General features: G+C 44.0%; 1 protein-coding gene across 1 annotated transcript; it reads left to right on the forward strand.

The window, feature by feature from the left end:
• Positions 1-257: 257 nt before the first annotated feature.
• tm9sf3 (transmembrane 9 superfamily member 3) lies at positions 258-22,706 on the forward strand. The gene is made up of 15 exons (XM_055919399.1): positions 258-455; positions 3,581-3,776; positions 3,999-4,121; positions 6,339-6,499; positions 6,703-6,780; positions 7,203-7,334; positions 7,504-7,670; positions 7,781-7,875; positions 8,657-8,787; positions 9,449-9,588; positions 9,947-10,015; positions 18,769-18,915; positions 19,314-19,397; positions 21,305-21,381; positions 21,536-22,706. Exons 1-15 carry the CDS (start codon positions 360-362, stop codon positions 21,601-21,603), a joined length of 1,764 nt encoding a protein of 587 aa, XP_055775374.1. The 5' UTR covers positions 258-359; the 3' UTR covers positions 21,604-22,706.
• The last annotated feature ends 556 nt before the right edge of the window (positions 22,707-23,262 follow it).

Here is a 23,262-nt window from a genome sequence, read left to right on the forward strand (position 1 = left end):
GTCTCTATAAAATGAGATATCAACAATTTAGTCATACATGAGAAGTGGGTCAGGCTTCATGCCCCCAAAGGTGAGGCAGTTCTAATACTTACAGTCGGATGACGTGGCTGAAAGTTGCGGACAGTTTAGAAACCGGAGTTCCATTATTCAACTATTTGTTCACCGTCTTCGATTTGATTTGAGATTACAAGCCATGTGACATGTCTGCATCAATCACAAGCGAATGCGATGCGAGTGAGGCAATTTACGCCATATGCGTATGAGAGCATCCTGAAAAACTGCCACTGTCGTACAACCAGGAAGAAGGTGGGATAGCATTAACAAAGCTAACATCCCAAATCTGCAAACTTTCCCAGAAAATGATGGGGTCTTCCAGGTGGAAGATTGCAGTGGTGGTCTTTCTCTCGGTTGCCGAGATATTAATGCCGATCGAGGCAGATGAACACGAACACACGGTAAGATCATTTGAGGCCGAATAAAAATGGGTAGCCTTGTGTGTAGTGTGAAAATAATGGACGTTCTGGCTTGTTAGCTAGCTGTAGTAGCTAAATGATACAACCGATTAGCCTATTTTTTTTAACTCAGCGAGATAAGAGGAATAATATCGTTGCATGTAACTAGCTAGTTCATTGTTATGAGGTTAACGTTCAATGTTGATAAATAATAAATACAATAACTAACAAGTTAACGTAGGGGACCAAAGTTAGCTAGCTAATGTTAGCCAGTGACATCTCATTGCATACATATGGTAGAAATATTTTGCATAACCAGTCATCCATATAATTTGGTTATTTAGCTACTTATCTAGCTAGCTTGCCAACTACATATAGAAAAATGTCTCTTCTAGGAATATGCCTAGCTAGTTAACTATTTTTGGTAGTTTACTAACGTTGTCATTGCGAAGACTGCATATCCGGTTATTCAGGCGGTAGGCCTGTCTAGGTACTAGGATATCAAATGGTCAAGACAAAAGCAAATCGCTTTCCGCGGTTTACGGTGCAATTGGAAGTAAATAGTACTTTTACTCTTGATTTCTGACCTGTAAACTATATGGTGGTTTGATCATACTTCAACCTAGCCAAGAATTCTCAACTTTGCAAGTTCAACCTAGCCTATTCATGAACGTATCTTCTGGCCGAGGGAGTGTTGTAATAGCCCCGACGCTCGGTCTGAACGTTAACACGCTTCGCTTGCGGTACTGGTTTGGAGACGTGTATTTCATATCGGTGACAAATAATTTTCATAAAAACAAAAGGTTAAGTTACTACACACCTTTTTTATAGTGGTTGTGATCTCACACGGCTATATCTCCATGTTAGCGCTTGTTTACTGAAGACAGACAGAAGATAGCTAATTAATACAGGTGGTCAACTATCTAGCTTGCTCTGAAAACTTGTGTGTAATGGGGAAGTGTAGTTTGTTGATTGGAGGCACACACAGCAGTATGGATCTGTGCAAACCTGCTATATACTACATGGCCAAAAGTATGTGGACAACCATTCAAATTAGTCCATTCGGCTGTTTCAGTCACACCTGTTGCTGACAGGTGTATAAAATCGAGCACACAGCCATGCCATCAACATGGACAAACATTAGCAGTAGAATGGCCTTACTGAAGAGCTCGGTGACTTTCAATGTGGCACTGTTCTAGGATGCCACCTTTCCAACAAGTCAGTTTGTAAAATGTATTCCCTGCTAGTGCTGCCCCGGCCAACTGTAAGTGCTGTTATTGTGAAGTGGAAATGCCAAGGAGTGATAACAGCTTAGCCGTAAAGTGGTAGGCCACACAAGCTCACAGAACGGGACCGCCGAGTGCAGAAGCGTGTAGCCTGTAAAAATGGTCTATCCTCGGTTGCAACACTCACGACTGAGTTCCAAACTGCCTCTGGAAGCAACGTCAGCACAATAACTGTTCGCCAGGAGCTTAATGAAATGGGTTTTCATGGCTGAGCAGCTGCACACAAGCCTAATATCACAATGCCAAGCGTCTGCTAGATTAGTGTGAAGTTTGCCGCCATTGGACTCTGGAAACGCATGCTCTGGAGTGATGGATCACGCTTCCCCATCTGGCAGTCCGACAGATGAATCTGGATTTGGGGGATGCCAGGAGAACGCTACCTGCCCAACTGCGTAGTGCCAACTGTAAAGTTTGGAGGAGGAATAACGGTCTGGGGCTGTTTTCATAGTTCGGTCTATTCCCCTTAGTTCCAGTGAAGGGAAATCCTAATGCTACAGCATACAATGACATTCTAGACGATTTTGTGCTTCGAACTTTGTGGCAACAGTTTGGGGAAGGCTCTTTCCTGTTTCAGCCTGACAATGTCCTGTGCACTGAGGTCCATACCTCACTAATGCTCTTGTTGCTGAATGGAATGTTCCAACATCTAGTGGAAAGCCTTCCCAAAAGAGTGGAGGCTGTTATAGCAGCAAAGGGGGGAACCAACTCCATATTACGTTTGACAAGCAGGTGTCCACATACTTTTGGCCATGTAGTGTATGTAAAAAATAATAATACCGTAGGCCTATTGCAAGCGATTTATTGACGTTTCTAAACATTAAAATAGAGCGTTGGGATTGTAGTTCACATGGTCTTACCGGTAAAAGGCTCTGCATGGTCAATTTGACGTCTGCAGTGGCCGTACAGCATTTACGGTGATATGGCCTCTGCAGAAGTCAGGGCATTCATACTTCTTGCGCTTTGTTGTTGTCAAGGAAGTGAGTGTGTTTATACAGGACCTCCCACCCCCCACCTACCATCAACTAATCATGTCAATGCAGAGCTGTACAGAGCCATCGGCATTGTTACAAAATTTGGGAGGTGCATGGCGATCCAGTACGGCGCTCAATTTGGCCTCTGCATGTCTCCAGAAGCTCCGCAATTGCATCCCTACATATTGAGCCTCCGACCACATATTCGGATCAAGTATAAATTGGATTTAAGCCTTGTTTATAGTTAAGAACCCTTTGCATAAGGCACAGTGCCTTGGGTTCTCAAGAGCAAGCTTCAACTTGGTCCTCACTGGTACCATAGCCAGTTAGCACTGGCTAGTAAGCTTTGCATCTGCACTCAGTGCAGAATGAATAGCTGGCTACACAACCAGAGCAAGCAGACATCCTTACCAATGCTGTGTTGTCAGTGTGAATGTGATCAGGTGAGTTTTTACATGGATAAAGCCCCTTGTCGCTACATTGTTTTCTGCCCGTGATTGTCAAGCTGACAACTAACAAGGGTGCTTGCTCATGCCTGAGCTTTCACTCCGGTTGAAAAGACCTGTATTCAGTTCAATATACATTTCGTTGTCGATGACTCATGCCTGTATGTCGTGTGGATTGGTTTTGACATGGCGTCATTAAAACAGTAACTTTATGACTCATTGTCAATGTATTTTTGCCACCGACAGCTGCTATCCAAAAGCTTTATAGATGGAGGCTGCTTGGAATAGACTAACATGTTGGCTGTTGTTATTATTTGCCTGAATGCACAATTTATATCCTTGAATGGAATACCAAATGCTGCCATCTGAGAACTAGCAAAACAAGTAAGTTATAGCATGTTTAATGTGTGTCTTCCCTTTTTCAGTACACAGATAAAGAGGAGGTGGTTTTATGGATGAATACAGTGGGGCCTTACCACAACAGACAAGAAACGTACAAGTACTTCTCCCTGCCCTTCTGCGTGGGCACCAAAAAGACCATTAGCCACTACCATGAGACATTAGGAGAGGCTCTGCAAGGAGTCGAGCTGGAGTTCAGCGGCCTAGACATTAAGTTCAAAGGTATACAAAACATCTACACCCACGGGCAACTGTACTACTTGGTTTACTTGGACTCTGGAGTGACAAAGTCACTATTTTATCAGCATTGTTTGATTTTGAGTAGTCAATTGTATTCTTTCCTAGCATGAAGTTAGATCCAAAAGCAGCCTACACTTGCATTATGTCTTGTAGTGTTATGTCACACTAAACACTTTTTTTTTTTTTGTCATTTTGTTCTCACAGATGAAGTCATGCAAACAACATACTGTGAAATCGAGCTGGACAAAGCCAAACGGGATGCCTTTGTATATGCCATTAAGAACCACTATTGGTACCAAATGTACATCGATGACCTACCTATCTGGGGTGAGTCATACTGCTGCACTGCCTGTTGAAACTTGTCCAGTAATTTAGTTATGGAGAATCAGTTATGCCCCTGAGGCAGTTGAAAAGATTGCATTCAAATGTTCATTCATACTTTTCTGGGCTTATCTGTTGCCTCACTGGTTGGTATGGGAAGTTGTTTGACTATGACAAAGGTTATCTATGGAAAAGCCTAGTTCATTATTATTGAAAGGGGCCCAGTTCTGGAATGAGGAATGTCTTTAACATGGAGTTATTTCACATGGAATGGTGCCTACTAGGGTTGGGCGACGTGCCGATGTATAGTTTTTCAACTTGACTGGCACCGCAGTAGAGCTGACCGGGCAGCCCACATGCCAGGTGGCCTTTGCTATAGCATGCATAAGCTATTTCAATAAATATGTTTTAAACAATTCACAGAATGCAAGAGAATAATGTACAGAGCTAAGCTTTTCACCAAAGCAGCGCAAAATGTCCAGTCGGAAAATGTATATTTTTTTTCTCTTTGAATATTTTTACCGGGCACTCCGGCGTCTTAATTATTTTAAAGCCTAAATTAGTATTTTTTTCTTTTTCATTTGATATGACTTCAGTTTTTATGCGTGCTGGCTTTCTCCCGTCGTGCTACTTCATGATCATACAATTCATTTATCTAATGGAGTTCTAGGCTATATCAAAGTTTTATGTTGTTTTTGAATAACCTAAAAACATTAACATGTTCTGACAATGTGAACTCGGCATTCCTCTCTCTCCCCCTCAGTAACATATTTCAAGTTTAGGAGTCAGAACCCATCAAAGGCCTAAGGTAATAATGAGAGGGGTAGAACAAACCATAGCAAGACAAAAAACAGAGCGAGTAATTTGAAAAAACCATACATTTCAGTAAATATCAGTCTATTAGCTATAAAGGAAATGATGCATGCATCCCCCTTCCTTGCTGTTGCAAATCAAATGACCAAAAGGCAAATCCTACTAATTAAAATATCCTATCAAAGCATTAATACAAGTTAGTTATGAAGAGTATTTCCCAAATAGGCTAGTGTTTAATGTCCTAAAGTTGCAGCTTTCAAATGGGAAAGTCGGTCTATAGGCCATTTTCGCTTTATTTTTGCTTTATTTTGAATGACAATTATTAGACAACGAGTGAAATCGAGCAAACAATATCAAGATGGAAAAGTCCAATTTGGAAGTCAAAAGAACTTACAGCTGAGCAAAGCTTATGATAGAGTAGGCCTATTTCCATAGCCTATTATTCGCAGTGTAGGCTACAACCTACCTACATCGTTTAAAACAGAAGCCTAGACCTGATAAGAGCGGAAGATTAGGCAAAAATGTCAATCATTGAATAGTTCTTCAGTTCTGGGGACAGCAGCGTTGCGTGCTTTACAGCCAGGCCCTTGGTGATTTATAACCCGTCACACAACACCCTGCCAGCGATTCTCCTTGACTGCCGCTTGTACAGACGCACACCTCTTTCGTGCCACCGCTCCAAATCAAAGTGTATTGGTCGAGTACACAGATTAGCCTATTCCTCTCCCATAAAGATTTGTCTCAAAATATATTTTGTCAAGATTCCTCTCATTGGCTAAGCGGCCACACTTAAACACGGAGTATACAAAACATTAAGACTATGGTGAATCAGGTGACCCGGTGAAAACTATCATCCCTTATTGATATCACTTGTTAAATCTACACAATCAGTGTAGATAAAGGGGAGGAGCCCGGTTAAAGAAGGATTTTCAGGCCTTGAGACAATTGAGACATGGATTGTGTATGTGTGCTATTCAGAGTGTGAATGGGCAAGACAAAATATTTAAGGCATATCGGTTTGTACGTTTTTCACGTTCAACAGTTTCCCATGTGTATGAAGCATGGTCCACCACCCAAAGGATATCCAGCCAACTTGACACAACTGTGGGAAGCATTGGAGTGTGGAATGCTTTTGACACTTTGTACTTTGTACAGTCCAACCCCTGATGAATTGAGGCTGGGAGGGGGGGTCCTAATGTTTGGTGTACTTGGTGTATATGTATGCACAGGAGGTGGGGCAGATGGCATTGCCCAAGTCTTTCTAACCACGGAATAGTTCCATATTCTGAGTATGAATAAATATAGACTTTGGCCCTGGATCTGGTTACTGCATTCCACACCAAACTTGCCAAGTTGCCAGTACATCTCTGGTGGCAGTGCACTCATCGCACTAATCTCTCTATATTCTAGGAATTGTTGGCGAGGCAGATGAAAACGGAGAGGATCATTATCTGTGGACTTACAAGAAATTGGAGATCGGCTTCAATGGCAACCGAATTGTTGATGTCAACCTGACGAGTGAAGGCAAAGTCAAGCTTGTGCCCAACACACGAATTGCAATGTCGTACTCGGTAAGTATTTACAATTGCTTTTCAGAGATGGGAAATGGGACTGGATTTTTCTAAAATGGGGTTGAATATGTGTTTTGGAGGTGTGATGTTTAAATTTACTACACAGAGCGTTATATTGTTTTATATAAAGTAAAGTCCTCTACGTCAGCATCCAAACGTGGCTCATTTGCCAAAGGAATGATGTGAATTGTCTTTTACCACAGGTAAAGTGGAAGAAGTCCGATGTGAAGTTTGAAGACCGATTTGACAAGTATCTCGATCCATCTTTTTTCCAACACAGAGTAAGTTCAATCTTTTAAGATAAGAAATGTAATTTTGCACTGAACTGTACAGTACTCGGTGATCAACCTGTTTTTAAAGATGCAGTATGCAGAAATCGCTCCGCCATTTCCTGGCTGCTAAAATTCTAATAGTGTGCTTAATTTCAGTTTGTGACCCAAACAAGCAAGTATAGTGTAGAGAATCATTGTACCATCTAAACAAACGGGATGCATGGAAATGGCACGCACAGAACATATCTACTGCTTCTTAGACTTGCTTTCAATGAGTGACAGCTCTAATATTTCTATGGGAATTTTATCGGGTCACCCAGAAAGTTACATATTGCAGCTTTAACAATTCTGGGATTCAAGGATGTCATGTTCTGGAATCTAGGGATGTGTGATATTCCCTGTGGTAATAAAAAAAAGTGTGTTTTCTCTAGATTCACTGGTTTTCCATCTTCAATTCCTTCATGATGGTTATCTTCTTGGTTGGCCTGGTGTCCATGATCCTGATGAGAACGCTAAGGAAGGACTATGCTAGATACAGCAAAGAGGAGGAAATGGATGACATGGTAACGTTTCATAGCCTTGGTAGCATTAGTGATAGATAATCACATTGGACATCGTACACTAAAGATTTTGCTTTATTAGTTTAGGCCCAGGGCTTCGTATGATTTTGGCTAGCTGTATGTCCTTTGTCTTAATGTACCCCTGGACCTTTGACGCCTCTCCCTGCTGCAGGACAGGGACCTGGGGGATGAGTATGGGTGGAAGCAGGTCCATGGAGACGTGTTCCGGCCGTCCAGCCACCCAATGATCTTCTCCTCTCTTATTGGCTCTGGATGCCAGATCTTCTCGGTCTCGTTCATCGTCATCGTCGTGGCCATGATTGAGGATCTGTACACCGAGTGAGTGATGAGCACCTCCCCGCAGATAACCCAATGGAGTGTTTTTTTCCCCGTTGCTGTGTAACGTGGGTGTGTTCACGCACACTGCGGCTTCCCATTTGTCTCTGCAGGAGAGGATCCATGCTGAGCACAGCCATCTTTGTGTATGCTGCCACCTCTCCTGTCAATGGCTATTTTGGTGGAAGTTTGTATGCAAAACAAGGAGGTATGTAAGGGTTTGTCTTAAAAATAGAAACTCCATTCCTACATATCACTCCTCAATTATTACTGCACTTTGCAAGGGAAGTTTTGCACACACAATATTGTCACCATGACATTTTCTGAACATGGAGCCTGGGTTATCAAAACACTGTTTGTGGTACTTGGTGTAGAATGCTGCGGTTGATGCCTATTGACAAAAATGTGGCTACATTGTTAGTGTCATTATGTGTAAATAGCACATGGTGTTACAGAATCCCCCTCCTGAGGGTGCTGTGGGACTAATTTCTAGCATGAGCATTTTCTTTCTGGAGCTGTTTGGGCTGATTCACCCATCCTCACCCTTTCTCCCCCTCACATGAGAGATCAATATCTCCTCCAGTTCATGGCTTTAGCCAATCGGACAATAGCCATGTGTCTCACCACTGTGCATGCTCTAGCCATGCAGTCCTTCCAGGTCCTGATTGGCTAGCCAGCCTGACCCGTGCTTTCCAAGGGAGTAAATATTGCCAGTACCTGAATGGTGTTATTCCAGTCTGTGAGTGTGGGTGGACTCATGTGCATGGGATGTGTGAACACAGAAACCATATCCATGTTCTAATTCTCTTGAGTGTAATTTAAAGTTCATCTGTGTGTTAACTCTTGGGCTGCATCGGGGGCGGTGTCAGTGCGTCACAGACCAGTCAATTACATAGAGCCGTGTCGCTCTCTTTCACATGGTATGGTAGATTGTCATTCACTCATGATGTGCACCCTTATGGTAACCAATTTTAAATGTGATCCTATAGGCAGACGATGGATTAAACAGATGTTTATCGGGGCCTTCCTGATCCCGGGCATGGTGTGTGGGACAGCCTTCTTCATCAACTTCATCGCCATGTACTACCATGCCTCCCGAGCCATCCCTTTTGGCACAATGGTGAGTTTAGAGCAGTGGCATTCAAAATATTAAAGAGAACAGATCATTGTATTGTATGGGACAACATACAAATGTTATTGAGAAATGTAATTAGAAAATGGCAATTTTATTGAGTAAATGTATTTATTGGTTCATTTACATTTTGAAACGAGAGATGAACATGTACTGAATTGGTAATTTGTTGATATAAAAATAGTTTTTTAACGGTTATATCATTAGATGTGGGGTTGGCAGAAATTCTAGCAAAAAAAATGGGGTCCCCAGAAATTCTGTTAATTGGTAACCAATTTATTATAGCAATAAGGCACCTCTAGGGTTTGTGGTATATGGCCAATACACCATGGCTAAGAGCTGTTCTTATGCACATTGCAACGCGGAGTGCCTGGACACACCCCTTAGCAATAAGGCACCTCGGGGTTTGGTATATATGGCCAATATACCACAGCTATTACAAACTGGTTACCAAAGGGAAAAAAAGTTTTGTCATACCTGTGGTATACGGTCTGATATACCACATCTGTCAGCCAATCGGCATTCAGGGCTCAAACCACCCACATTATAATGGCCAATATGCCACCCCCCCCCCAGGCCTTATTGCTTAAATATAGTCTGCTCTCTCATTAATCATCTCATGGATTCTACCATTCCATGTTGTTTTCAGGTGGCTGTTTGCAGCATTTGTTTGTTTGTTATCCTGCCACTCAACCTTGTGGGGACCATTCTGGGAAGAAACCTCTCTGGCCAGCCCAACTTTCCGTGTCGAGTCAATGCAGTGCCGCGGCCAATCCCTGAGAAGAAATGGTATCTATGACTATGATCTTATTTGTACAGCACGACTCACTAAAAGCAATTTATGTGTGCCATTTTGTATTTTACATTCATTGATGTTTGTTTATTAAGATCCCAGTGCTGATATGTTTGCTACTTGAGAGCCACCGTACTGTTAAGTTTATTTTCTCGTTGATAGTTCAATAAAGATCTGATTGGCCAAAGAGTCTATACCTACTTTCCCAGGTTGAAACCAGTCCTGGATTAACAGAGGAATAAAATCAGTGCTGAGAAACAGGAGGCCTGGAGTTGCATAGCTCTGATTGATTGGTAAACTATTGGTGACACTGTCTGTATTGTGAGTTGATTGTACATTTATAACATTTCCCAGGTTCATGGAGCCAGCTGTCATTGTCTGTCTGGGAGGCATCCTTCCATTCGGTTCCATTTTCATTGAAATGTAAGTCTAACCTCACTACACTATAATCTAGATCAGTTGTCACCAACCGGTTGATCTCCAAGGCAATCCTTGTCTATCACCAAACATTTCTATGAAAAGCCCAACGATAAAGCCTTGAGTTCCTATTTTTTATTATTTGTTTTTCGATGAATGTACGGCGCTCCAGCATGAGTGGACATCAAAATATTTATTTGAGGTATCAGGGAAAGCTGTGTTAAGAGAGCATTGCTGTCTTGAAAGACTACAACTTGTTCAAAACGCTTTCAGACGAAGCATGCAGAGAAATATAGGAATATGTCTTCTGAGCAGAGGGCAAGTGCATCAAAATAGTTTTTCTCAGTTGCAAAAGCAGCAAGGACTTTTCACAAAACTGCACTGTTTTGTGTAATGTACTGTCCCACAGAATTGCTAAACATAGCAAGCCAGTCGCTGAGGGCCAATTCATTAAAGAATGTTTAATTGACTCTGCAGCAATACTTTGCCCCGACAAGAAAGAGCTGTTTGAAAATATTTCCCTGTCAAGACAAACAGTGACACGGCATGTTGAGGACATCGCAGAGAATACGGAACAACAGTTGAAAGACCAGGTAAAGGATTTCACCTATTTCTCCTCGGCCCTGGATGAGAGCAGTGATGCACGTGACATGGCACAGTTGTTGATATTCTTACAAGGCATAACCCCAGACTTTGACATTAGAGGAGCTTGCTTCAGTGCAGTCAATGAAGAGCACAACCACAGGGAAATACTTATTGGATGAGGTTAATAAGTGTGTGGCAAAGCTGGGACTGAGTTTTGAAAAGTTATCCAGTGTGACCACTGATGGGTTCCCAAACTTGACAGGAAAAAAACGTTGGCCATTTGAAAAGGACACAAGATCAAGGAGCTGAACCCAGAACCCGAAAATAATTTTCCTGTATTGCATTATTCATCAGGAGGTGCTCTATAAATGTGTTCTGAAAATGAGCCATGTTGTGGATACAGTCACTAACGTGGTAAACTTCATAAGAGCAAACTCTTTAAACCACAGGCCGTTTGTCTCATTGTTGGAAGAGACTGAGTCGGATCATGCAGATCCCACCCACCACACAAACGTGAGATGGCTGAGTTTGGGGAAGGTGCTTAAAAGGGTGTGGGACCTGAAGTCGGAGATTGCAGAGTTTTTGCAGATGAAAGGAAAATATGTGGATTTCCCTCAACTGCAAGATGAAGAATGATTGGCTGATTTTTGCCTTCACCGTGGACATCATGGCCCTCATGAATGAACTGAATTCCAAACTACAAGGGAAGGGCCTTTTTGCACATCAGATGCACAGCCTTGTCAAAGCCTTCAAGAAAAAATGACTCCTGACCAGCCATGTAGAAGCCAACAATCTCACCCACCTTCCGACACTACTAGTCTATTCCCTATCAGATGACCAGTGGGAGAAGTGCTGTGTGCTTTGAACGGTGTGAGTACCGTTTTGAGGATTTCAAAGTGTAGGAAAATGACATGCTGTTGGTTTCCTCTCCTTTCACCTTCAATGTGGATAACGCTCCCACTGACCTGCAACTTGAGCTTATCGATCTTCAGTCTGATGCAGTGATTGTTTTGAATAGTTCTCCAATGTCACTGACGAGATTCTATGCATCTCTCGATGAACAAAACTTTCCAAAGATTAGGAGTCATGCTCAGAAGATGTACCAGAAACTATACCTGACTTGACTGCTCATCAGGGACTTCACTCCTCAAACTGATTTTAATTTCATGTTGAGCTCTCTTTCATGTGTTTTTGTGCATACCCGTTAACAAGAGTTTTGTCCGTGGTGCTGAATGCACAGTGTGCTTTTCCCTCCGTGTAGTTCATTGCATGTTTAATAATGAAAATACCTACCAAAAGGAGAACATGGATGTGGTTTATTTCTGTGCATGTTAAAGTAAAGTAAGTAGCATATCTGGATGTGATTTCCAGATGTATCTGTCAACAGTCATACACATGATGTATGATTCTGGCTCTTAATGGCAAAAATATATTAATAATTGCCCAGGCCTGGTGTAGGCTATATTACATGGATTTATTAGACTTTTTAAAATGTAGATGTTCCAAAGGTCTGCATCAGTTGCTTGTAGGCTGTGTGTGGAAGCCAGGAGACGCTAAATGTGTTTGTTAATTAATGGTCAATTACCGTGAGACTGTCATGCAAATAACTGCCAATCACGGCTGACGGAATTTCCTGACCGCCACAGCCCTAGGTGGAACTCCGCCTACCCGGCAGGCCCAGAGCGCAAATCAAGTGCACTTACAGGCCTAACGCTGGTCAATCAGATACCTTAGATCACTGTGTCTGCACAGTTATGTCTCACTATATTGGATCACTCCAATATATTGGTATCACTCCGCGGCGGAGGGATACATTCGAGGTGAGGATTTATAGATTTTCTCCCGTGTACACCTGTGTCACGGCTGGGGTCTGCCCGTATATATGGACCCCATGGCACGTTCTTTCATTTTCTCTGCGGACGTCCATATTGTTTGAGGTACAAACTTTGAAGTTCGCTTGGTAAGTGGAATATCTTGCGTGGAAGTATACTCACTGGCTGTTTGCAGCTGGCCACATGGCCAGCCCCTCTTGAGTGCTCCACTCGCTGCACGTGGTTGATCTGTATCTTCAGTTCGTGGTTTGTCGTGCTTGTGTTTCGTTAGCGTTACACTACGACTCCGTATGCATCTTTTATATATTGGTGGCTCTTGCTGCCATAAACTGTAATTTACCTTACACAATGACTGGCTTGTTCTGTGTGTGTGAATTGCTTAACATGCTATGGCGCGGGTTCTCTGCTAATTACTCTACAAGGTTTTTCTTTCCCCTGCAGAGTGTAAAAGTATCGTGGTGGGCTTCCACCACGTTGAGACATTAACTTTGGAGTTCCTTAACGGAGTTAATCCATATGGTGCAGTTTTTACTGCTTGGATATTAAACCAGCTAGGTAATATTGCAGTTGGTGTGTTCAAAAAAATATAAAAAAAACTTGTTTTTGCAGCGGTACTGGGTAATTTTATCCCTCACCGGGTTCCTATTCCTCCAAGCGGGTCACGACCCCTGCTCTCCCAGGCCGCCCGACCCCTGCTGGCCTGGCTGAGCTTATGGTTTCCCTTTGTGACAGGTGAGATGGTGGCATACCTCTTCTATGCACTACCTGGGTTTGAGCAACGCGGGGAGGGCGGTGGAGTGCCCTACTGGATGCCTGTTTGTGTGGTGTTCTCAGAACGCCTGCGCCTGGCGTGATTGGAGGCCATGCGCGAGTGGGTCGGCCGGCCGGCCTCAGGCTGGGGATGAGCTCCCTCCCTCAGGAGTGGTGCGCCAGCGAGCTGTTAGTCCCTCTACTGGGCCCAGTATCCCTCCCCGGAAGCGTGGCCGGAGCCCATCTGCTACCAGTCCTGGATGGGGGCAGGAGTCGGACCGCTGGGACCACCTTGAACGGCGGGTGCATGCGCTGTGTCAGGAGGTTGATAGCTTCGATGGCGACGATAGCGGTTCCCTGTTGGGCAGTAATGGGCTGTTCCTGGGGGACGATGCTGGCACTGTTCACCACCGTGAGCGGGGCTACCAGGCTGACAGGCCATCCAAAGCCGGCGGTGGGGCATCATCTCCCCCAGTGGCTCGAGAGGCCTACTCACTCGGGTAGCCACTGCACTGGGCATCAAACTGGTGGACAGTGATGACTCCATCTGTCCCCATCTCTGTTGAGTTCCGCGAGGCCTTGCAGAAGAGCTGGGACTCTGCCAGGGGGCGCTTCTGACTCAACTCCATCAAATCAAGTTTATTTTATATAGCCCTTCGTACATCAGCTAATATCTCGAAGTGCTGTACAGAAACCCAGCCTAAAACCCCAAACAGCAAGCAATGCAGGTGTAGAAGCATGGTCCAGTCTCTGCTTTGTGGCAGGCGCGGAGTCACTCGGCCTCGGAGTACCCGACCATGGACACCATGATAGCTGCCATGGTCCTCCCGAACCGGGAGATTATAGGGCGGACCCGTGACTGAAGCCGGGACCCCCCTCCCCCCAGAGTATTTTATGTGGGCCATGGCGCAGGTGGTTACCTCCCGCCTGCTAGCTGCTCTCCAGAGCACATTTGCCACTCTCCCCATCACTCCAGGGCTGACATATTTGGCACAGGGGTTAATGACATTCTGGAGCAGACCGATAAGGTTTGTAGGGACTGTGAGGGACTGAGACTGTTCATGCCACCGCCCAGGTCCAAGGCAGACGGACCGTCACCACCCACCTGCACCTGAACAACGGTGGTGTCCCTCTCCTGCCCCATCGCCTCGTGGGAACGTGCCTCGGCAGCACCCCTGATTCCCCCCCCGAAGAAAACCCTGTGTCTGGAGATCTCACTCCTGGACAAGGGTGCCATCCGCAGGATCGAGAGTTTAGAACGTCTAGGTGGGTTCTACTCCACTTATTTTGTGGTTCCAAAAAGAGACGGAGGGTCCTCCGCAACCTCGATGGGTACTTAAAGGTACAGAGGTTCCAAATGCTGTCCCCAGCCTGTGTGTTGCAGGCCGTGTCCAGGGACCAGTAGTTTGTGACGCTGGACCTGAGGGATGTGTATTCCATGTTCCTGTTCACCCAGCTCATTGGCGGTACCGCCGATTCGCTTTCGAAGGGAGGGCTTACGAATTCATGTTTCTTCCCTTTTGGCCTCTCCTTGGCACCCCGCACTTTCACAAAGAGCATGGACGCTGTCCCGACACCACTCACGTCCCGAGGGTTGTTGATCCTCAATTACCTGGATGATTGGCTGATTTGAGCCCCAACCAGGACCCACGTCCTGTCAGACAGAGACATGCTCCTGACCCACATCGGCGGGCTGGGCATTACTATAAATGATGAGAAGAGTCATCTGACGCCAACCCAGAGGGTGGCCTTCATTGGCATGGAACTGAACTCAGTCCTCATGAGAGCATGCTTGCCCACCAGAAGGGTTCAGGTGATCTTATCTTGCCTTGACCACTTTCACTTTCGGCTGGGGCGGATGGTATCCGTCCTAACCTGCCAACGCCTGTTGGGCTTTCTGACAGCGGCCTCCTTGTTGATTCCCCTGGGCCTGCTCCATCTCCGGCCTCTTCAACGGTTGTTCAACTCCCACCGGCTGCACCCGAAGCGCCACCGCCAGCTGCAGGTGACTGCTCAGGGCATTGTTGAGGTGGTGCTGTCACCCCTTTAGGTGGGGTAGAGATGCTGAGGATGTGCCGCCGGGAGCTAGTCAGCACAGATGCCTCCCAGTTTTGCTGGGGGGTGTGACCAAGGGCAGGTCGGCCAGCGGCTGTTGGCTACCCCCTTGGAGAGGCAGGCACATCAATACTAGAGCCCCGAGCTGTACTTCTGGCCCAAAAGTCTTTCCTTCCACATCTGAAGGATGTGTGGTGAGAACGGAAGAGAATGGAAAACACCACAGTGGTGGCTTACATCAACCATCAGGGTGGACTGAGGTCGCACCGCCTCCATCTTATGGCACGGGAGCTCCTTCTCTGGGCTCAGGGACGTCTAGCGTCTCTACGCACAGCACACTTACCTATGCTCTCAAGGGAGGGCCCGCCACCTTGGGACTGGAGCCTATATCCCCAGGTGGTGCAGCACCTGTAGGACAAGTTTGGGAGGGCGCAGGTGGACCTGTTTTGCCTTCCTAGACAATGCACACTGCCCCCTGTGGTGCTCCATGTCAGCGACAACAGGGCCTCTGGGCTTGGATGCTCTGGCTCACAATTGGCTAGAGCTTTACACATTCCCCTCTGATCCAGGCTGTGCTGGACAGGACCAGGTTGGCAGAGTATTGTCTGCTTCTGGTGGCCCCATACTGGCCCAGGTGACCCTGGTTCAGCCTTCCCTTGTTGCTGTTGTCTGGGACACCTTGGCAACTTCCCCTGAGACTGGACCTGCTGTCTCAGGCCGGGGGAACTCTGGCATCCGAGGCCGCACCGCCTCAGTCTGTGGGTTTGGCTACTGAACGGCACCAATGGTCCATGTTAGGACCACAGGAGAGTGTAATGAACACCATGCAGAATGCAATGGCGCCGGCTACAACCGCGGCATACCAGTTGCGCTGGCGGTTATTCTGCTCTTGGTGCACTGGTATTGAGGTTGTGCCCGAGTCATGCGGGGTACAGTATGTCATCCAATACCTGCAGTCTCGCTTGGATGAGGGCTTGACAGCCTCTACATCGAGAGGGTATTTGGCTGCTATATCTGCCTGCCATGTGGGGTGGATGGACAGGCCAGTGGGGCGCCATCTCTTGGTCTCCAGGTTTATGAAGGGGGTTCGTCGCCAGCGTTCCAGCTAGGACCTGCTCAATGGCGAGCTGGGATCTGGATGTAGTCTTGGCAGCTTTGGCAAAGCAGCCTTTCAAACTGTTGGAGTCTGCCTCTCAAACACCTCTCTATGAAGGTTGCTTTCTTGGTAGCTTTTCCTTCCATGAAGATGGTGGGTGAGCTCCATGCTCTTTCGGTAAGTTCTGAGTGCTACCGGATGGACCCCGGGGGAGGACTATATCTCTCCGCCCAAACCCTTCATTCCTCCCGAATGTTCTGTCAGACAGGCATGTGAACATCCCTTTTATCCTGTCTGCTTACCACCCTGCGGCATACTGTGCCCTGTGAGGGCACTGGCTGCCTATGTGGAGCGGACACGGTCAGTGAGAACAACAGACCAGCTCTTTGTCTGCTATGGTGAGAGCCCAGCCCCCAGGACTATCAAAGCAGAGGCTCTCTCACTGGTTGGTGGAAACGATAACGACAGCATACCGCCTGGCTGGCAGGCCAGTGCTGGGATCTGTGGTGGCACATTCAACACGAGGTGTGGCTGCATCCTGGGCTCTACTGAGGGAGAGAGAGGAGTGCCCCTCGCTGATATCTATGCTGCGGCCAGCTGGGCTTCCTCTTGCACCTTTGCTAGGTACTATCGGGTGACTGTGGCACCTTCCGGGGACTGTGCCGGGACCATCCTTCCACATTGACGGCCCCTGCGTCGCGGTCCCGCGCTGGGACTTCGCCGCTGAATGGCCAGGTCCCTCTAGCACCGACTAATCTGGTACGGGTATACTAATATATTGGAGTAATCCAGGTTACGTATGTAACTGTGACGAACAACATTGGCAGGGCAATTCAAGCATAGCCAGTATGCGGTGATAATGTATTGGGCTTATGGACTATTGCACAAACTTCATTGCTACAGAACTGTTTTTAATTGGTTAATGTTGCATAGGCTTACGTTTTAACTTGTTGGATTTATTTTTTTAATCTGAGGGGTAGACCTCTGCCTGCATTTTCTGAGTCAAGTTTACTTGAGTCAAAAGGTTGGTGACCACTGATAGTGCATTTGAACCACAACTTTATCCACATTGTTACATTACAGCCTTATTCTAAAATTTATTAAAATCCTCAATCTACACACACTACCCCATAATGAAAGTGAAAACAGGTTTAGACATTTTTGCAACAAAAAAAGTATTCAGACCCTTTGCTAAGAGACTTGAAATTTAGCTCCGGTGCATCCGGTTTCTGTTGATCATCCTTGATATTTTTCTACAACTTGATTGGAGTCCACTTGTGCTAAATTCGATATGATTTGGAAAGGCGCGCACACACCCGTCTATGTAAGGTCCCACAGTTGACAGTGCATGTCAGAGCAAAAATCAAGCCATGAGGTTGAAGGAATTGTCCGTAGAGCTCTGAGACAGGATTGTGCCGAGGCACAGATCTATGGAAGGGTACCAAAACATTTCAGCAGCATTGAATATCCCCAAGAACACAGTGGCCTCCATCATTCATAAATGGAAGAATTTTGGACCCACTGAGACTCTTCCGAGAGCTGGCTGCCTGGCCAAACTGAACAATCGGGGAGAAGGGCCTTGGACAGGGAGGTGACCAAGAACCCAATGGTCACTCTGACAGCGCTCATTGTCCTGGAACGTTCTCCCATCTCTGCAGCACTCCACCAATCAGGCCTTTATGGTAATGGCCAGACGGAAGCCACTCAGTAAAATGCACGTGACAGCCTGCTTGGAGGTTCTCTGGTCTGATGAAACCAAGATTTAACTTGGGTCTGAATGCCAAACGTCAGGTCTGGAGGAACCTGGCACCATTAGTCAAGATCAAGGGAAAGATGGAGCAAAGTAGAGTTCCTTGATGAAAACCTGCCCCAAAGTGCTCAGGACCTCAGACTGGGTCGATGGTTTACCTTACAACAGCACAACAAAGGAGTGGCTTCGGGACAAGTCTCTGAATGTCCTCGAGTGGCCCGGCCAGAGCCCGGACTTGAACCCGATCGAACATCTCTGAAGATAACTGAAAATAGCTGTGCAGCCAACCTGACTGAGCTTGAGAGGTTCTGCTGAGAAGAATGGGAAAAAGTCCCCAAGTACAGGTGTTCCAAGCTTGTAGTGTCATACCTAAGACGACTTGAGGCTGTAATCGCTGCCAATGGTGCTTCAAAGTGCTGAGTAAACGGTCTGAATACTTATGTAAAGGCAAGATTTCAGTTTTTTATTTTGTATACATTTTAAACATGTTTTTGCTTTGTCATTATGGGGTATTGTCGATTTGATGAGGGGGGGGGGGGCACAATTTACATTTTAAAATAAGGCTATCGTAACAACGTGGAAAGTCTAGGGATCTGATTATTTTCCGAATGCACTACATATCAGCATTTAGCAGGTCGATAGTTCACCAAATAAGACCTGTGCGTAAGACCATTGTTTGCTTATTTTACAGGTACTTCATTTTCACTTCATTTTGGGCCTACAAGATCTACTACGTGTACGGGTTCATGATGCTGGTCCTGGTTATCCTCTGCATTGTCACTGTGTGTGTCACCATTGTCTGTACTTACTTCCTCCTCAATGCTGAGGACTACAGATGGTGAGTGAAAGATAACCAGCGATGTATTTACTTGAATCATGTAATCGTAGAGACATTAAATTAATTAAATGAGGGACCTTGCGGAGGCCTTATACACCACTGTGTGATTAGGCCTAAGTAAGTATGTAATTACATGGCTAGCTTTATTTTAAAACTATTAAAAAGCATGAGCTGAAATTTTAGGTGCTGACTAACGGTATGGTGAACTTTATAAAAAGGAAGTCACATACTAAATGTTTCCAACAATTTAATGGATATTAAACATGGCTAGCTTTAGGACTATAACACAGCTAAATTCAGGAAAAAAAACTTACCTGAGTTGCTGTAACACAATAGTAGCCAGCCTGAGTATGTTGCATCTGTGCTTTTCAATTAAATTCTTTTTTTTCTCCACTCAGGCAATGGACAAGCTTTCTCTCTGCTGCATCCACTGCAGTTTATGTTTACATGTACTCCTTTTACTACTATTTCTTCAAAACAAAGTGAGTTCCAAAATCCATTTTCTTATTTAAAACACATTGTACACAACTGAAGTAAATAATCTGTTGACCGTAAAGACTAGCCCCAGTGCATTCTGTCATGGATAAGGGAAGGTTGTTATTCGTTTACTAAAAATGAATACACGTATTAAATGTACAAATGCAATTTAATTGTTTTACCTTTTGGGGCCCTCACCAGTTTGCATCGAATAGGGGGGACCCCCATTTTGTTAAGTCAGTTTCACTCGTATCATTAAAATTTGCAAACATTTCTCTCCACGGTATACTGAAAATTCGGTACTTTTCCGATACAAAAAAAGCGGTTCAGTACTTCTTCAATTGGTCCACACGTGATTGACAGGATCAAATATATCACCGCAGCCCCTTTATAGCGTGAAGAGCATAGTGCTTGCTCCACCTACTCACTCATTGTTAGAGCTGTCTGTGCTTAATTAGCTCCCCAGTCCTCACTCATGCTGCACAGAAGTTTACACAATTGAATAATGCAACACGGCATCTAGAAATGTTGAAACTGTTCGTTACTGTTCGCAAAACAATGTCTATACAGGCTAGAACACTTTTACAATGCAAGAGAGAACTGATGTTGTCCAGCTTTCAATTGTAGGCTAACTTTCAGCTGAATTCACTACCCTAGTACTTTGTTTGTGATATGCAAACCATAACGCAAAAATGCTGATTTCAAAGCTGACTAATCATACTATTAATTCACTTCATCTCCCTTGCCACCAAAAACAAATTAACTTGTTCGTCTTCCTTTGCTTCCCGTCTAGACTCCATAGCCACAAAGTCAGATTCTACAGCCACATTCTGCCTCAAGAATAACATTAATTTCTTAGACAGCACACACATTTTGAAGAGATATGCAAATGTTGTTGTTCAGTACAATAAAATGATATGTTCTAGCAGTTGCCAATAAAAATTTGTCCTAAATGGAAGGTTCTCTCATCTATAGCCTCATGAAAGCAGCTAAAACAAGCTTAAAAATTCAATGCATGCACATACTGCTATTGAATAATATGCATTCGTCTATATTGTGAATAGACCAAGGCTATATCTTGGTTTACCCAGTTTATTAAGAGATTTCCCATTCAAATTATTACCGTTTTGTAGTTTGATTGTATTTACCAAAGTAAAATTGATTGTATAATTGGTGAATACGTGGTTGTCATTAATGGACAACATTTTTCAGATGGAATTATGTTTTTCTCAGATGCCCAATGTTTGAACAGTGCAGTAGCTAAGTTTGTCTGGAACATGTGCCATTCTGTGACTTTGACCAATACATCTTTTTTTTGTGGTATTGAGTGTCGTGATTGTGATACTAAACCTGGTATCGAAGTCAAAATTCTGGTACCGTGACACTAGTGTCTTCCTGTGTATTACTTCCGCTGACCAGTGGTGTAAAGTACTAAAGTTGTGTTTTGGGGTATCTGTACTATTTCTATATTTTTGCCTACTTTTACTTCACTACATTCCTAAAGAAAATAATGTACTTTTTACTCCGTTGTCACTGACACCCAAAAGTACTTGTTACATTTTGACAGGAAAATTGTCATTCACAAACTTATCAAGAGAACATTCCTGGTCATCCCTACTGCCTATGATCTGGCAGACTCACTAAACACACATGCTTCATTTGTAAATTGTTGGAGTGTGCCCCTGGCTATCTGTCAATAAAAATTTAAAAAAGCCATTTTGAAATGGTTTGAACTTTTACTTTTGATACTTACGTATATTTAAAACCAAATACTTTTAGACTTGTAGTATAATACTCAGTGACTTTTACTTGAGTGATTTTCTATTAAGGTATCTTTACTTTTACTCAAGTATGACAATTGAGTACTTTTTCTACCACTGCCTGCTGACAGTTTTGTCCCACTTTGTTTCAGGATGTATGGTCTGTTCCAGACGTCCTTTTACTTTGGCTACATGGCAGTATTCAGTACGTCTCTCGGAATCATGTGTGGTAGGTTCAACTTCTCTATTCTCTAGCATCTGTTTTTGATCAAAGTATTGTGACGTGTTTACGGAATAACAGTCTTTTTAAAATTCTCAAACGAGTGCAAAGCATGCGTGGTTATTGATGCAATGACAATCTTGTAATATCTTTCTTTTTGTAGGAGCCGTTGGGTATGTGGGAACAAGTGCCTTCGTGAGGAAGATCTACACAAATGTGAAAATTGACTAGGACAGTCGCAAGCAACAAGGGATCCAAGGATCAACTGAAGCTCTCCCCAACAGAAGCGGGCACAAGTCGTTTCTTTTGCAAAAAGAGATTGTGGCATCTCAATTTGTGCAAATGTAGTTTTTCCCTTTTCTGAATTAATTTCAATGTTGCAAAAGAGTGTACTAGAGCAAAAAACTGCAGGAAAAAGAAAACATTAACATCGGTTCTGTTTTTATCAATTGCTTTCAATCAATGTTCTGAAGCAGATGTTCTTCAAAACGTAACATGGCTTCCCCTTTCCAATCCAGTCCCACCCGCCACCAGAGAACATAAAGATCTTTATTGATGGAATAGTCTAGCTCTCTTCAGTGAAGAGGCCATTATTGAAAGCCTTTGTTCTATTGTATTAGAATATTGAAGAGTTGGGTTTGTTCATGCTCTGACCTGATTCTATTTTGTATTCTGGATGAAATATTTTATTCTGGCTTCTACATTCAATAACTGGATGTTATTCTAACTTATCTGAGTTGGAGCCATTCCCATATTTGGACAATTCTCCAATTTCCAAATGCAGTAGTTTACAACCAGCCACCCAAGAAATTTGTTTGCTGTACATATGGAAAAGAAACATTCAAGGAAGGTGTGATCAACAGTTTGTTTTGAGTTACATTATAAATGACATATTGTTTTAAATGGATGTTTGATGTGATCCAATTTCCTGTTTAGGCTATGTTTTCTTAATGGTAGGGTTTGAATGAAGACTACTTGTGAAAGATAATATGGATAGGGGGAAAAGTGTATATAACCTTAATGTAACTTTAGATGTAGATCCCAAATGTATTTTGGTTGTACAGATTTACTACAGTTTTTTTTTTTTTTTTTTTTTTACAAATGATTCAGCTATAAGCAAAAATATATTTTGTTGTCTCGTTTGGTGCTTAGGGTGGCGCTGTTACATCTTGCCTGAAATTGCATGACGTTTCCATCAAACCATATGCTCATCAAATTCAGCTTTTTTTTGGCAGTTTCTCACTTTCCCTGGTTGTAGCAATAATAAAAAAAAAAGTTGGTCATTGACTTTGTGCTGGCTGCTTGCAGAAAGGGATGACATTGACAAACTGACACTTTATTTGGTTTTGTGGGTTATTTAAAGCTTTAAAGGGCTCTGTTCAGACATGTCCCTCACGCTATCTTTGGTTTTCATAACCTGAAACATTGAATGTCAGATGAAATGAGGCGATTGTGCCAAGTTGCCGCAAACGTACTGTACAAAGTGAAATACACTTAGCTACGTGCTGCGGAGTATTTAATGCTCCCCCCATTTGTAAATACAGTATGTGTGAGAAGTTGCAATGTCTTTTTCAAATTTTACATCCACTGAAGTTGATTTCTGGCACCTGATGTGTACCATATGTCAAGACATTTTAAACCTGCATATTAACTTGATGTAAAAAAAAAAAAAAAAAAAAACTACAGAGCTTATATAGGCATGGTTTGTAAATGAAGGTCAAGTTGTCTGGCTTTTAAATCTTTTTTTTTCAACTATCAAGACACGGTAGCAACGGTCTCTGTTAACACTGTTTGGGGAAAATACAATCTATGTATGATCAGTTTAATTTTATTGATTGAAGTGTGTGATGGGTGTTTTCCTCCCCCCCTCTTATTTTGATACTGTCAAAC

Source organism: Salvelinus fontinalis, chromosome 1, assembly GCF_029448725.1.
Source record: "Salvelinus fontinalis isolate EN_2023a chromosome 1, ASM2944872v1, whole genome shotgun sequence".
Lineage (NCBI taxonomy): Eukaryota > Metazoa > Chordata > Actinopteri > Salmoniformes > Salmonidae > Salvelinus > Salvelinus fontinalis.

Excerpts from the sequence above, each read along its gene's own strand:
- tm9sf3 (XM_055919399.1), top strand. The coding sequence starts at position 360 with ATGATGGGGTCTTCCAGGTGGAAGATTGCAGTGGTGGTCTTTCTCTCG. Across the intron at positions 4,122-6,338 it reads CGATGACCTACCTATCTGGG|GAATTGTTGGCGAGGCAGAT; the intron begins GTGAGTCATACT and ends TCTATATTCTAG. Across the intron at positions 18,916-19,313 it reads AATGCTGAGGACTACAGATG|GCAATGGACAAGCTTTCTCT; the intron begins GTGAGTGAAAGA and ends TTCTCCACTCAG.